At 42.3% G+C, this 15957-nt stretch overlaps 1 protein-coding gene across 1 annotated transcript; it reads right to left on the bottom strand.

Moving 5' to 3' along the window:
* Positions 1 to 230: 230 nt before the first annotated feature.
* Positions 231 to 15731, bottom strand: SARC_05474 (hypothetical protein; the record flags this gene model as incomplete). The annotated part of the gene is made up of 18 exons (XM_014300659.1): positions 15521 to 15731; positions 14648 to 15069; positions 13554 to 13674; positions 11704 to 11923; positions 11183 to 11365; positions 10489 to 10735; positions 10042 to 10155; positions 9003 to 9135; positions 7830 to 7904; positions 7061 to 7247; positions 6092 to 6323; positions 5065 to 5228; positions 4535 to 4805; positions 3874 to 4045; positions 2995 to 3101; positions 2392 to 2468; positions 1783 to 1942; positions 231 to 683 (listed from the first exon to the last, which is right to left on the bottom strand). Exons 1-18 carry the CDS (start codon positions 15672 to 15674, stop codon positions 231 to 233), a joined length of 3492 nt encoding a protein of 1163 aa, XP_014156134.1. The 5' UTR covers positions 15675 to 15731.
* Between the last annotated feature and the right edge of the window lie 226 nt (positions 15732 to 15957).

The raw sequence follows: 15957 nt of genomic DNA, 5'->3' as shown, positions 1-15957 counted from the left end.
AGTGGCCACAGATGTCCTACTCTGCATACGACAGGAAGGAGAGTGTACGACGTGTGACACAGAATATGCGACAAAAGAAGAGTGGCCACAGATGTCCTACTCTGCATACGACAGGAAGGAGAGTATACGACATGTGTCACAGAATATACGACAAAGTTTAGGGTGTAGGGTTTACGTCTGTGTGGTCTGCTTATATACCTGCGTGCACAGTAGGGTTTAGGGTGTAGGGTTTACGTCTGTGTGGTGTAATAATATACCTGCGTGCACAGTAGGTAGATGAGGCGGTAGCATAGTTCGCTGAGTTTGGGGTTGAACTGGAACAGTGTCTCCCCTTCCTCTCCTCGGCCCATCCGCTGACCTCTGCCACCGTTCGCCCCTGTGCCGGTGAGTGTCTGCGTGCCCATATACGCCTCATACATCCGGTCTCCATCCCTACCTACCCCACCCCCCCCGTTGCCATGGGAACGCCCGCTCCGCTCGTGCACGCCCATTTGCACCATGGCGTGGATATGATACAGACACGACCGTTCGCGTCGCAAATCAGTGGTTTCGGGTGTGTTGAGGTCGTATCCGAGGATGTAGTGAGCGACGTTGGGAAAGGGAACGTCGGTGAGGTTGACGATTAGCAGCTGCACTATCTCCTCCAGGATGTCGTGGCTGGGGGTGTGCGGCAAATTTTGATCCTGAAGTGCGTGTGTGCGTGTGTGTGTGTGAGAGTGTTAGTCACAGGAAAGGTGTCGCCACCCATGTGATTTATAGTGTATGCTTATTAAATCCACCTCTGTAAACTCATTGCTCTCAGTTGTCATTTATTTATAGACAGTGTGCTATAAAGTGTGTGAGAGTGAGTGAGCGAGTTTGTCACTTATCTATAGACATGTTCTATATAGTGTGTGAGAGTGAGTGAGTGTGTTGGTCACTTACCTATAGACAGTGTTTTATATAGTGCGTGAGAATGAGTGAGTGTGTTGGTCACTTATCTATAGACAGTGTTTTATATAGTGTGAGAGAGAGAGAGTTTGTCACATATCTATAGACAGTGTTTTACATAGTGTGTGAGAGTGTGTGAGAGTGAGTGAGCGTGTGTGTGTATGTGTGCGGCATCTTAGTCAATAAGCACATGTCAGTTGGCAAGTATGTGTGTGGCTCTGATAACACATGCGTGCGCATAAAGGGATGTCATGGTTCCTCTCGGGTGTGTCGTTTAGGGGTTTAAGCCCTAAATCCCACGGGTGTCCTGGGGTGAGTGATTTAGGACTGGGCCCCACAAACTAGGACAACCGAGTGAGCAAGGCTAGCTAGCGGTAGACAGTGGCACATCACCTCTACGGGTGGTGGGGGTTGTGATTGGATTAGGGGTGGGTGATATGTTTACTTCATATAAGCATTATTCCTTCATATAGGTGCATTCACTTCATATAGGTGTATGCCTACTAAATATGGGTACGTTTACTTCATATAGCTATATATATATTCAATATAGGTACATCTACCTCATAGATATTATTACTTCATGTAGGTATTATTAATTCACAGAGGCATAGATGCAGCACACCTACACCTTTGATGTATTGGCGTGTGTGCACGTAGTCCGCTGCTACTTTAGATAGGACTGTTCTCACACGGGTACTTGCTATACAACTTCATACACACAGATATGCATATGTAGAACAAACTGGTACATACAGGTATATATATACTCACACGCACACGCACACACACACACACACGCACACACACACACACACACATATATATATATATATATATAGCACAACACACCTTTGCCGCATCAGGGCGTGTAGTTGATCCCGTGCCAGTGCGTGTGAGCCTGTTGTCGCGGGTGTATTTGTCGCTGTGTCGGGTGTGTGCTGTGTCGAGTGTGGGCACACGTGGTGCGCGTTGCACCAGACGCTGTACATAGCCCATCATGAAGTCGCGTCTGAAAACGAGATAGGATCAGAATTAGGCGGGGATATAAATAGAATAAATGGTAGGTATGGATATTAATAGAACAAATGATAGGTATGGATATAAATAGAACTATGGGTTCAAGAGAGGAAGCGTCGAAGGGCTTGGAATGGGAGAAAAGGCAAGGCGTTCGATGTGTAAAATCTGCATGATCGAATTCGTGTACCTAGTATAATACACACACACAAAAACATATATATATATATATATATATATATGAATCCATATACATATACATACATACATACAAACACACATGCATACATGCATACATACATACATACATACATACATACATACATACATACTTACTTACATTCGTACATACATCCATGCATGCATACATACAGACATGCATATACTTTCATATATACATGTCCATACGCAGAAAACTCACAATACAACTATCGCATGCCATACCGATCGCTATCGATTGACGAGACGTGGCCCATCACGTACGACTCTGCTTTGATCTGAGTATCACGCACTAAAGGTACCTGCAGATGCAATACGTGCGCCATTGTACACGAGTCTTATATTCACAAGTAGAAGTTTCGGGGGAATCGGTAGAGATGTGGTAGGTATGAAACGTAATCAACACATAGAAGCAACGGTAGGAACAGTACGGTATGATGGCGCAGGTAGATTTAATGTAGGTATGATGGCGCAGGTAGATTTAATGTAGATATGAGGCATATAAATCCAAAACAAACAATTTTCACGTGACAAGGCAGAGGTTATGAGCGTACTCACAGTACCAGATCTTTGTAAATCACAACAAAGTTCGGAAAACTCACTCCCAAGTTCATTTTAAGAAACACACCAACCTCACCGCCATGACGTAGTATCGGCATGTAGACGTAAAAAGACCTGAATACACACACACACGCAAACACACACACACACACATATGTGCCGGTCTATGTCTGTATATTTACATATATTCAATGCCTTCAGCTACATTAATAATATATGAACACATGTATATGGATGTATTCATATACACTTCTCCTTGTCACCTACCAGTTTGGGCCCTGATACTAGTGCCTGCGAGAGCAGAGTCATGATACGCACCGACAGAGAGGCGATTTCTGCGCAATCGTACGACACGAACTGTGCAATGGCTTTGACTGTGACAGAGGATGTGGGATAAACGTAATGGATATGAGACCAGTACAGTACGTATTTCAAAAACGCAAATTTCTGGTGAGCAAAAGGATAAGGTTTTGACTGTGACAGAGTTTATGGAATATACGTATTAGATACCAGACCAGTACACTACGGGAAATGCGAAAACGTAATATGGCGAGTACGCATGTATGAGACCTACAGACTATAGGTTTGACTGATGCGGAATATGTGGAGTTATTGCGTGGCTTTGAAATTGCCCAATAATCGCAAACGGTCAAGTGAACTGAGGAGTGACAAAGAGGTCGCGTTTGCAGTACTTAAAGTGTATGAGAATCCATTCCCTTCAATGCGTTAAGTCTTTCGACAGTGCATGACTGAGAGAATCGGCCCAACAGATTCCGAGGGGTTGTGGAAACGCAATACGTGATGAATAAACGTAAAAGAACATATACTGTCGAAGAAAGGCTCGATCATAGTATCAATGTGCATGAGCCGTACCACTGCAATTGGAATACGTACCACTGCAATCGGAATGCGTACCACTACAATTAGAATACGTACCACTGCATTTGGAATACGTACCACTGCAATCGGAATACGTACCACTGCAATCGGAATACGTACCACTGCAATCGGAATACGTACCATTGCAATCGGATTACGTACCACTGCAATCAGAATACGTACCACTGCAATTGCAATACGTACCAATGCAATTGGAATACGTACCACTGCAATCGGAAAACGTACCGCTGCAATCAGAATACGTACCGCTATTGGTGTGGCCCATAACGGGATGCTTGTCAGCGCTGATCACGTGCTTCTCCAAAGGTACGAGTGTGGGCAGACAATTCTTTGAACCGGCGCTAATGGCGAAGTGTATGAAATCCGCCTGACTAACCAGCACCGCATGGATCAGACGCAGAGAACTTCGGATACATATCTGGGTTAAAATAGGATAAACAGCCTATATAAGATTTCAACGGGTCAAAACACGTCAATCCAGTATCTTTTCTTGTGCGGGAGAGCGTGCGTTAAAGAGTGACTCATCCGCACAGTGTGCACTAGAGGCGAAGAATACAAAACACTTTGCTGCGTTAAAAAGGGGCTGAACGCAATACATCTGGATGTATCAGACTGATCTAAAGTTTCCTAAGTGGATATTCAGACGGTCTCACACACATCTTAGGGATAGTAACAACCTCATTCGCACATACTTGTGTGGTCTATATAGCTACACACACACATGTAACCATAGAAGAGTGTATATGCCACACACACACACACACACATATATATATATATATATATATATATATATATAACATAGAAACATACTATATGCACCTAACCTATATATATATATATATATATATATATATAACCATAGAACAATTCATATGCCATAAACCCTAAAAACCCACCCACCCACCTCAGCCCGTGCATGCAGCTTCTTGCACTGTGCATTGCGTTTGGCCATATTCTTGGCCCTCGTGAGCGCAGAAACACCCCTTTCCAACAATCGCAGAACACCCTTCACCAGCGGCTGCTTGTTTCCCGTCAAAAACTCAGTCAGCAACTGCATGCCGGGTGGTCGGTTGGCGCGCTCACTCTGGCACACGTGCGTGGGTGCAATTAGCGAACTGTCTGCAGAGAGGCTCCCGTCGGGATACAGTGACGAATCCGGGTCAGAGAAGGCGGACCTGTGATGGGAGGTGGCAGTGGGTATGTAGGGGGAGACGTTTTAGAGAGTATGTGTGGACGTTTGAATATGTGATGGGTAAGTATGTTTGATATACATATACATATATATATATGGGTACATAAAGTGAACCGTCTACAGATTGACCTCCATCGCGCCACCTGCTATTTCCCCCTCACACTATACAGATCTGTAGGGTTTTTATAACCATGCATCAACCGGGTTTGCGGTTTGCGTATAGACATGCGCAGTATACCTACCTTGTTTGCTGTTGCTGTTGCAGGTCCTGCTGTGTGGTCAGTGGGAGGAGTGGGTCGTCGGTGTAGGCGTTGTCGGGTGAGTAGTAGCGGTCGTAGAAGTGCGCTGGGCTGATTTTGTACTGAGTCAGGACGACCTCGAAGATGCCCGAACACAGCTTGAACACCTGTAGGCAGGCATACGGGTGTCAGGAATAGTGTGGGATGGCAAGTAAAACAACCCCTAAACCCTACGGGAGGATAGGGGTATATACGGGCGGCTACAAGGGCTATATATATATTTGGGCAGTGCTCAGATACAAACAGCAGTGTCCTGTCTTGGAGGTAGGTAAAAGTGTGAGAGTGTATGGAGGTACAACCTCAGTCATGGTGCATTGTAGATAAAAGTGTGGGAGTGTATGGAAATATAACCTCAGTCATGGTATGGTCAATGCTCAGATACAACTTAGAAGTTCTGTCTTAAATGTAGGTAAAAGTGAGTGAGTGTATGGAGATACAACCTCAATGCTCAGATACAACTTAGTGAGCAACATGCGTAAACAGACCCAACATTATACATACACTTCACAACTACATGCATACAACTACCAACATCCATACAGACACATACAAGAACATCACTATACACACACTTCACAACTGCATGCATACATACAGATACAGAAAAGAACATCATTATACACACACTTCACAAAAACATGCATACAATTACCAACATACACACAGACACATACAAGAACATCATTATACACACACTTCACAACTACCAACATACATACAGACACATACAAGAACATCATTATACACACACTTCACAACTGCATGCATACAATTACCAACATACATACAGACACATAGAAGAACATCATTATACACACACTTCAGAACTACATGCACACACTTACCAGTATACACACAGATACAGGAAAGAACATCATTATACACACACTTCACAAAAACATGCATACACTCCAACATATACATACGTATAATGTACGTCCGAGTGTACCTCTAACGTTGAAGCACATACCTTCCAGCGCTCGCTCTCATACACAAAGGCCGCGTCCTGTGCTAAGACAAACACATCGACCACAAACCGCAGATACGCCGCCAGCCCCGGCACGCGGCGAGGCAGCCCCAGCGTATTGGTCAGTTTTAAATGATCTGTGGCATTTAGGAGCACGTGGAGTAGCTCCAGGAATGCGATGGTGAGGGGGTAGACGCCATCCTTGGCTTCTAACGCCTGCCTGTCCACAAGCACGCTGGGACAACGGGAGGATGGAGACATACGCATACGTACGTGGGTTCAAAGAAGAACGGAGAATCAAAGATACGCAGGTGGGTTAAAAGAAGAACAGAGAATCAAAGATACGCAGGTGGGTTAAAAGAAGAACGGAGAATCAAAGATACGCTGGTGGGTTAGGATAAGATCGGAGAAACAAATGTACTAAGTTGTATTTTTAAGATAAGAACGGAGTACCAAACAGAAGTGGTTTAAAATGAAATATGCGCGTACGAACACTGTAGTTTTTACTTTCTTTTGATTGGATCAGTGATTATGGAATGTGGATCTGTGGCATTTGAGAGCATGCGGAGTAGCTCCAGGAATGCAATGCCGGGATGGTATACTTTATCTTAGGGTTCTAGGGTTTTAGAGTTTTAGGGTTTGTAAAACCCTAGAAGCCTAAGTGCGAACAGTGTGCATTGACAGGCGATAACATGGGCGCAGGGGCGGTATTGGAGTGGACTACTGTTGATAATTTGAAGAGTGTCTGAGGACATAATGTGTATGTGGAGATGCGGCATGGTGTAGTTGTAGTTGTATCGCAGGCTGTGTGTATATATACATCCCACTAGTTATGTGCTGATATGTGTGTAGAGATGCGGAACGTTGTAGTTGGATACATACATACGTACATACATACATACATACAATATATATATATATATAACTAAATATCCTTTCACATACACGCACAATCTTTACACACACACATACACATCACGCAGGTTGTGTTCATCCATAACACTCCACAGTTCATAGGCGTGAGCGGGTGTGATGGCGAATGCGGCGATTGTGCGCATGACAGCTGCACGCAGTGTCAGTGGAATGCGACACGTCAGCAGTTTGAACAGTTGCCCCACTGGCTCCCATTTGTAGGCGATGTGTTTAACGGCGTCGGAGTCTGCGGTTAAAATGGACCAATCGGAATACGGCATTTTTAATTTAGGAGTGTGTCTATTGGGTATGATACAACGTATTGCATATACACACACACGCACTTCGTGCATGTCTTCGTTTGTATGCATATACGCAATGAAAACATACACGCAGTTCATACATTTCTTCATTCATAAGCGTATACGTAATGAATACACAAACGCATATCATACATGTCACATAATATATACGTAATGAATACTATATAGTACATATATTACATATATAATATGTCACACATAATGTTCTCATGCCTGTCGCATATAATATATCCTATATATATTACATATATGATATCGCACATAATGTTATCACACATAATGTTCTCATGCCTGTCACATATAATATATACTATATAGTACATATTACATATATATTATCACACACAGTGTTCTCATGCCTGTCACATATAATATATACTATATAGTACATATATTACATATATGATACCACACATAGTGTTCTCATGCCTGTCACATATAATATATACTATATAGTACATATATTACATATATATTATCACACAGTGTCCTCGTGACTGTCATACCTGGGTATCTACATGCTCGTCTGATGAGCCTCAGAATCAGTCGCAGGCCCTTTTCATCCGTGGGATCGATTTGTGCTGTGCGGATATAGAAACAAAAATACACTTTAGGTGAGAGATTTATCTGTGAGGATATTTTAGGTAGGTCTATGATGTGTAAATAGATGGGAGAGATATAGAAACACATATATTATAGTGAAAGTGGTATAGAAACAGATGCACATTAATGGGATCAATACAGAAACACATACACCTTAATAGGATTAATATAGAAACACATGCACATTAATGGGATTAATACAGAAACACATGCCCATCAATGGGATTTTCACAGGAACACAGACACATTAATGTGACTAATACAAAAACACAAAACACATTAATGGGATTAATACAGAAACACATGCACATTAATGGCAATACAGAAACACATACACATTAATGGGATTAATACAGAAACGCATGCACATTAATGGGATTAATACAGGAACACTTGTACAATAATGGGATCAATACAGAAACAAATACACATTAATGGGATTAATACAGAAACACAATGCACAATAATGGGATTAATACAGAAACACATGCACATTAATGGGATTAATACAGAAACACATGCACATTAATTGGATTAAAACAGAAACACATGCACAATAATGTGACTGATACAGAAACACATACACTATAGCGTGAATAGTGATCCATACATGCACACATTCTCGTGGGAGTGTAGTACGCGAGTGGAAATGCTCCCGAGATAGTAACATCGTATACACCAACATACACATACGCACACCCCAGCACACACTCCCACAGACTGTGCACGTATCTACTTACACACATACATACATACACCTGAGCACACACTCCCACAGACTGTTCACGTATCGACATACACACATACATACATACACCCCAGCATACACTCCCAAAGACTGTGCATATATCTACATACACCGCAGCACACATTCCCACAGACTGCACGTATCGACATACACACATACATACATACACGTGAGCACACACCCCCACAGACTGTGCACGTATCGACATACACAAATACATACATACACGTGAGCACACACCCCCACAGACTAAGCACGTATCTACATACACACATACATATATACACCCGAGCACACACTCCCAAAGACTGAGCACGTATCTACATACGCATGTCTTGATCCGTCTCCGCATCCTTGTCGTTTGCGGTGTCCATATTACGTGCACTGTCTCTGCGCTCATACATGTGAGTGTCTTGTAATGTGTGTTGTTGCTGTCCGAAGCCGTTGCCTTCAAAAGCTCTCTGATGAAGTGAGTGTTAAACGGTAATCATATTAGCATGGTAGGTAGGCGGTCTCACTCAGACATCGATCAGACGACACCTGAGATAGGACAAAGAGTGAGACTTCTCTATTATATATATATACACATATACGTATACATACACACATACATTGACATAAACATATACATAGATACATACATGTACAAATGTATACGCAAGTACTTCTAAAAATTATATAGAGTAGCGAATATTTTAACGAATGGAAGATGCATGCAATGCAACAGATGATTTGCACCGGAAACAAGAACACAACAATGCGTTTGTAGAGGGGAACGTAATGGGATGCACAACATTCGAGACACACCACTTCACAACGACCGGTAACACAACGGATACATATACACATATATACGTATACCTATACACACATATATATACGTATATACATATGTAGGTATATTGGTGATACAAGTATATATATGCACATATATACAGATACTGGTAGTACAAGCATACATATAAAAATATACAGATATGTAATACTATGATACGTATATTACATACTGATAATACCAGGATACATATGCACATATATACAGATGCTGGTATTATAAGGGGATATATGCATAATTTGTGTACGTCATAATATGTACATATTGTGTACATACATAGATTGTACACACACATACACTTTGGTGCACATTTTGCATGTACATACATAAATTGTATATACACACACTTGTGTGCATATTTTCCATGTACATACATACATTGTACACACACACACACTTGTGTGCACATTTTCTACGTACATACATACATTGTATATACACACACACTTGTGTGCACACTTTCCTTGTACATATATACATTGTATACACACACACACTTGTGCGCACTTGTTCTATCCATGTGAATACACACCTGGCTGCCAAAAGTGGGGCGCAGATTTTGGGCGTAGCCGCCTTGCGAGCCATTCCAATGTGGATCGTAGTTGCCATGGTTACCGCTGGTATCGTAGTTGCCATAATTACCACCCTACAGCAGAGTAGTACCCTTGCGTTAGTAACCCAATCACCTGCGTACGCTCTTGGTCCTAGTGCGGGTATACACTCGCCATTGGCATACAATCTTCTCGAGGGCGTATGTTCTCATACGTGGCCCATACTGCACTATACCTATATACTATTATACTTGCATATGTACATGTTATCATGCAATGCACCGTATATATATATATATATACACACACACAGACACAGACACAGTCACAGACACAACACAGACACAGACAATATATATATATATAAATATATATATAGATACATATACATATACGTACGTCTGAAGGACATAGTGATGTGCTCATACCTGGGTGTAAGTACCCATGGATGCTGCTGGTGCTGGTATACGCCCCCCATTCGCATACGCTCTTCTCGAGGGATCCAGATCTCTCACGTAGTCGTCAATGAACTCCTTGAAGCGTTTCCATGACAACCGATCTTCACGGTACTTAATGGCGGCTGTCAACTGTGCGCTGCACTCGCTGCTGTTACACAGACTGCCCAACATTCCAATGAAGGACGCGTACACGGCTAGACAGTGTTGAGCCTTCAATCTGTACGTTTTGTAGGCCACAGACAGAGAAGGAGAGTACGTTTATAGGTGTCTAGCGATGTTCTGGACAGGGAAACGAGTAGGTATGGCAGGGACGGGTACGTTTTGTACTCCGTGGTACGTATTCGCGTGTATGTGGCTATCTGACATAAAGGATCCGTACACGGCCACGCAGTGCGGAGACTTCACTCTGGATTGCGTTGCCATCAGAAGAATAGTACGTTTATCAGTGACATATACGTTTTGTACTCCGTGGTAGTACTCTATGAAATGCGATTATATCTACACATTGACATCATGAGCACACGCACACGCACATACACACACACATATATATATAACTATATATAATTATTTTATATATATATATATATACATACATACATACATTCATACATACAGACCGATGGGTTTTAGGGCTCTAGGGTTTGATGTTTTATCCACATACTTGAAGTCCTGTGCCTCCTCCGGGACGTCAAAGCCGTACGCCAACAGTCTCTCCAAGCACTCGGTCCTCAGTAGCACTAAGGTACCCTCAGGCCAATCCTTATACAACGCACCCCACAGATCAACAAACTCACGCAGCACAATCATCTCAGTGATGCTCTGCGACTTACGCAGCCACTCGTCTCTGGAGGAGTGGGAGGGTGGGGGGGTTAGGACAGGAGCGGATGGTATATAAAGCATATATATATATATATATATATATTCTTAAATATAAACAGACAATTTCTTTACTCTAAAGATAGAAGCAGCAGCCCCATACATCTCTCTAACCACGGAAACACAAGCACACTTGTTCCAAAATAACTATAAACACACATGAACTATGACAAGGTACAAGGTACACATACACACAAACACAACACAGACACAAACACAGAGACAAAGAAAGCGACAGACACCTACTAACCAGGCCTACACCCACACCCACACCCACACACACGTGCTTCCATCTCTCTCACATACTTCTTCATCAGGTACACGCAGCCCATGATCTCCTCGTAGCACCTCAGGAACAGCTCCCTATTCTCGCTGCCCTCGATGAACAGAGACGTCACCACACGCGTACGAAGAATGCGCAGCACATTCTCTCGGCCCACATCACCGTCACTGCCATCGCCACCAATCAACTGGTGCTCTCCCATGAGTTGAAGGGTCGTGGGATGCACGGAGAGTGTGTCATGGGCTGTGTATGCGTGTTTATAAGTGTAAGTGCAAGTGTGAGTGTGAGTGTAAGTGTATATGTATATGTAAGTATAAGTATAAGTATAAGTATAAGTATAAGTATAAGTATAAGTATAAGTATAATTATATAAGTGTAAGTGTAAGTATAAGTATTTGTAAGTGAAAGTGAAAGTGTAAGTATCAGTGTATGTGTATATGTATTTTTAAGTGTAAGTGTAAGTGTAAGTGTAAGTATAAGTGTATATGTAAGTGTAAGTGTAAGTGTAAGTGTCAGTGTCAGTGTAAGTGTAAGTACAAGTGTATGTGTATATGTATTTGTAAGTGAAAGTATATACGTATATGTATTTGAAAGTGTAAGTGCAAGGGCAAGTGTAAGTGTAAGTGTAAGTGCATGTGAGTGAGTGTGTGTGTGGGTGGATGCTAGTAATAGTAACAAACAGATACGCGTTACCATCTCTACCATACATAACAGCAATACTTACGCATCGTTCACTGATGAATGTTATGTACATCTATAGCAATACCTAGATATCGTTTCCCAATAGCTTGGATCATCATGCCAACCTTTCTGTGCGCATGAGTGTTGACAGGTATATGGTATTCGTGCGTGTATCCATGTCTCTGTCATGTGTGGTTGTGTGCACTCACAGCCACAACATCTGTTCAGCTGAAGCTTGCCTGATGCGTGCAGACTGACGAGATACGCAACAGTGTGTACCTCGCGATAGGTATTAACTTGTGCGGTCGTTCACACACACAGTCACATGTGAACTGTGTGCACACAATCACATGTAAACTGTGTGCACACACACACATATGAACTGCGTGCACACACTCACATGTAAACTGAACTCCTGTGTGCACGCTAGACACATGCTCTGGAAGTATACTGCAGTACACGACTGAAATACTCGTGGATGCTCGCGGCATACCTGTGTTGCGCACACGCGTACATAGATTTCTATAGATCTATCAAGTACTTATATGCATGCGCTAGTAGATCTCTATAGATCTATCAATTACTCATATGCATACGCTAGTAGATATCTATAGATCTATCAAGTACTTATATGCATGCGCTAGTAGATCTCTATAGATCTATCAATTACTCATATGCATACGCTAGTAGATACCTATAGATCTATCAAGTACTTATATGCATGCGCTAGTAGATCTCTATAGATCTATCAATTACTCATATGCATACGCTAGTAGATATATATAGATCTATCAATTATTCATATGCATGCGCTAGTAGCATACGCTAGTAGCATACGCTAGTAGATATCTATAGATCTATCAATTATTCATATGCATGCGCTAGTAGATCTCGTTAGATCTATCAATTGCCCGTATAGACTCGCTAGTAGATGATCTATCAATTACTCGTATGCCTTCACTAGTAGACATTTTTTAGATCTATCAATTACTCATATGCATTCGATAGTAGATCTCTTTAGATCTATCAAATACTCGTATGCATTCGCTAGTAGATCTCTTTAGATCTATAAATTACTTATGTGCATTCACTTGCCGCATACTGCATTGTATACTTGTATATATATATATATATATATACACGATCATTTAAAGGCTACCATGACTCTGTCGTAGTAGTGTGCGTTGCTTACCTCTATCTGTAGCGGGTACTGTGTGCTGAAGTGCTTTAGCCAGATACTCGTCGTGCTGGACTGTGTCGCCATCGACCAGACCCCTCTCCATGGTTGTTGCGAGGAACAACGAGTAGACACTCTGCATGCAAATAGATAGTGTGCATACATATACATGTAGATAAGGTGTGTGACGAGAGATATGCACGCACACACGCACGCACGCACCAGACACACATGAGCAAGGGATTATATAAAGCACAAGAGGTATAGTCTCACACGAGCACCCACTGTCTGTAGGGACGACTCAGTGACAAGGAAGTGCATGGCATCCGAAGCCTCTGCTACATATATTATACATATACACAAATGTGCATGTACATAATATATACAACTATGAAATACACATACACAAATGCGCATGTATATGATATATACATCTATCTATGCCATACATATACACAAATGAGCAGTATATGATATATACATCTATCTATGCCATACATATACACAAATGAGCATGTATATGATATACACATCTATCTATGCCATACATATACACAAATGAGCCTGTATATGATATATACATCTATCTATGCCATACTTATACACAAATGAGCATGTATATGATATATACATCTATCTATACCATACATATACACAAATGAGCATGTATATGATATACACATCTATCTATGCCATACATATACACAAATGAGCATGTATATGATATATACATCTATCTATGCCATACATATACACAAATGTGCATGTACATGATATACACATCCATGTTTACTTATACAACTTCAGCCATGACCTGTGTCCTCCACAGACACCAGTAAGTGGCACCTCACAAGTACAGTAACACACCTGCAACTCACAAGTACAGTAACACACCTGCACCTCACAAGTACAGAACACACCTGCACCTCACAAGTACAGTAACACACCTGCACCTCACAAGTACAGCAACACACCTGCATCTCACAAGTACAGTAACACACCTGCACCTCACAAGTACAGTAACACGCCTGCACCTCACAAGTACAGTATAACGCCTGCACCTCACAAGTACAGTAACACACCTGCATCTCACAAATAAAGTAACACACCTGCAGCGTACGGCTCTTCCACGGGCCGTCCAAGAGATTGGTGATCAGTTTGACTTCCGTGTTGCAGTGCACACTCGTGTAGGCGTACACACCGTAGTACACCGCATGCATGATAACAATACTGAAGTCCGAATAGTACTCCACCACCGGTTTGGGCGTTGCCATGGTAACGCGGCCGTTGACTCGGTTCATGGCGCCGTTCTGGCTGCTGGGAACGAATAAGGATATCTGATTGGCTCCTGGGAAGGATGATGATGACTCATCCGTTGCCATGGAAACGATATCGTTGGGGTCCACCGCTTGCATGAGTTTCACCAAGGCTGTCAACTCGCGGGAGTTCTCTTGCGCCAAAACATAGTGAAAGTGTGCGTCACTGCGCACTGTCTGGATGGACATACTGCCATCGCCATCTTCACCAGAATCTGCACATGTCGAAGGAGGCGGGCGAAAGTGTAAGTAGCGTGGCCAAGATAATAGAGTTATACACACACACACACACACATATATATATATATAGAACAGACATACTCGTATATGCGAATACGTATACATCAAATACATGTACTCACCAACATACACGTATACACGGATACGTATATATCAAACACGGGTACACACAAACATACAGGTATATTCGTATACGTATACACGGATACGTATATATCAAACACGGGTACACACAAATATTCAGGTATATTCGAATACGCATACATCAAAAACATGTACTGTCAAATTATCGGGATCTTTAACCGCCTGCACACACAAACATACACGTATACACGGATACGTATAAATCAAACGCGTGTACACACTGTTTAAAAATACTCGTATGTATGTATACGTATACATCAAACACACGCACTGGCACAATACCTAAATCTTTAACCGCCTGCTGTGCAGAATAACTTTCTCGTGTGGCGATAAACAAGAGACAAGTTGCCGCCAAAAGCGCACACTCCTCCCATCCCGCAGGCACCACATCGCTATCGCTGACCTTTAGAGCGTTGCTATGGTACTGCGTTGCCATACCAACCAGATGCTCCACCCACGCCTGTTCCTTGACGATCTTGTCTACGAATTTCTGATAGAGGACAAATAGGTGTCCAAAAATATGAGAAACAACACAAAGATAACGAGAAGGCTGGTGCAACGGCTCAGACACCGTAGTCAACACATTGCGTTAACTAACATTCACTGCACTAAACGATTGTTGGTAGTGTTGCGTTGCCATGTCAACCAACTGAAGAAACCCCCCTCTCCGAACACGAATACGCATGCACACACACAAACACACACACACACACACACAC

The sequence above is a fragment of the Sphaeroforma arctica genome, assembly GCF_001186125.1.
Source record: "Sphaeroforma arctica JP610 unplaced genomic scaffold supercont1.351, whole genome shotgun sequence".
In the NCBI taxonomy this organism is placed as follows: Eukaryota; class Ichthyosporea; order Ichthyophonida; genus Sphaeroforma; species Sphaeroforma arctica.
This window is presented reverse-complemented; position numbering and strand designations above follow the sequence as displayed.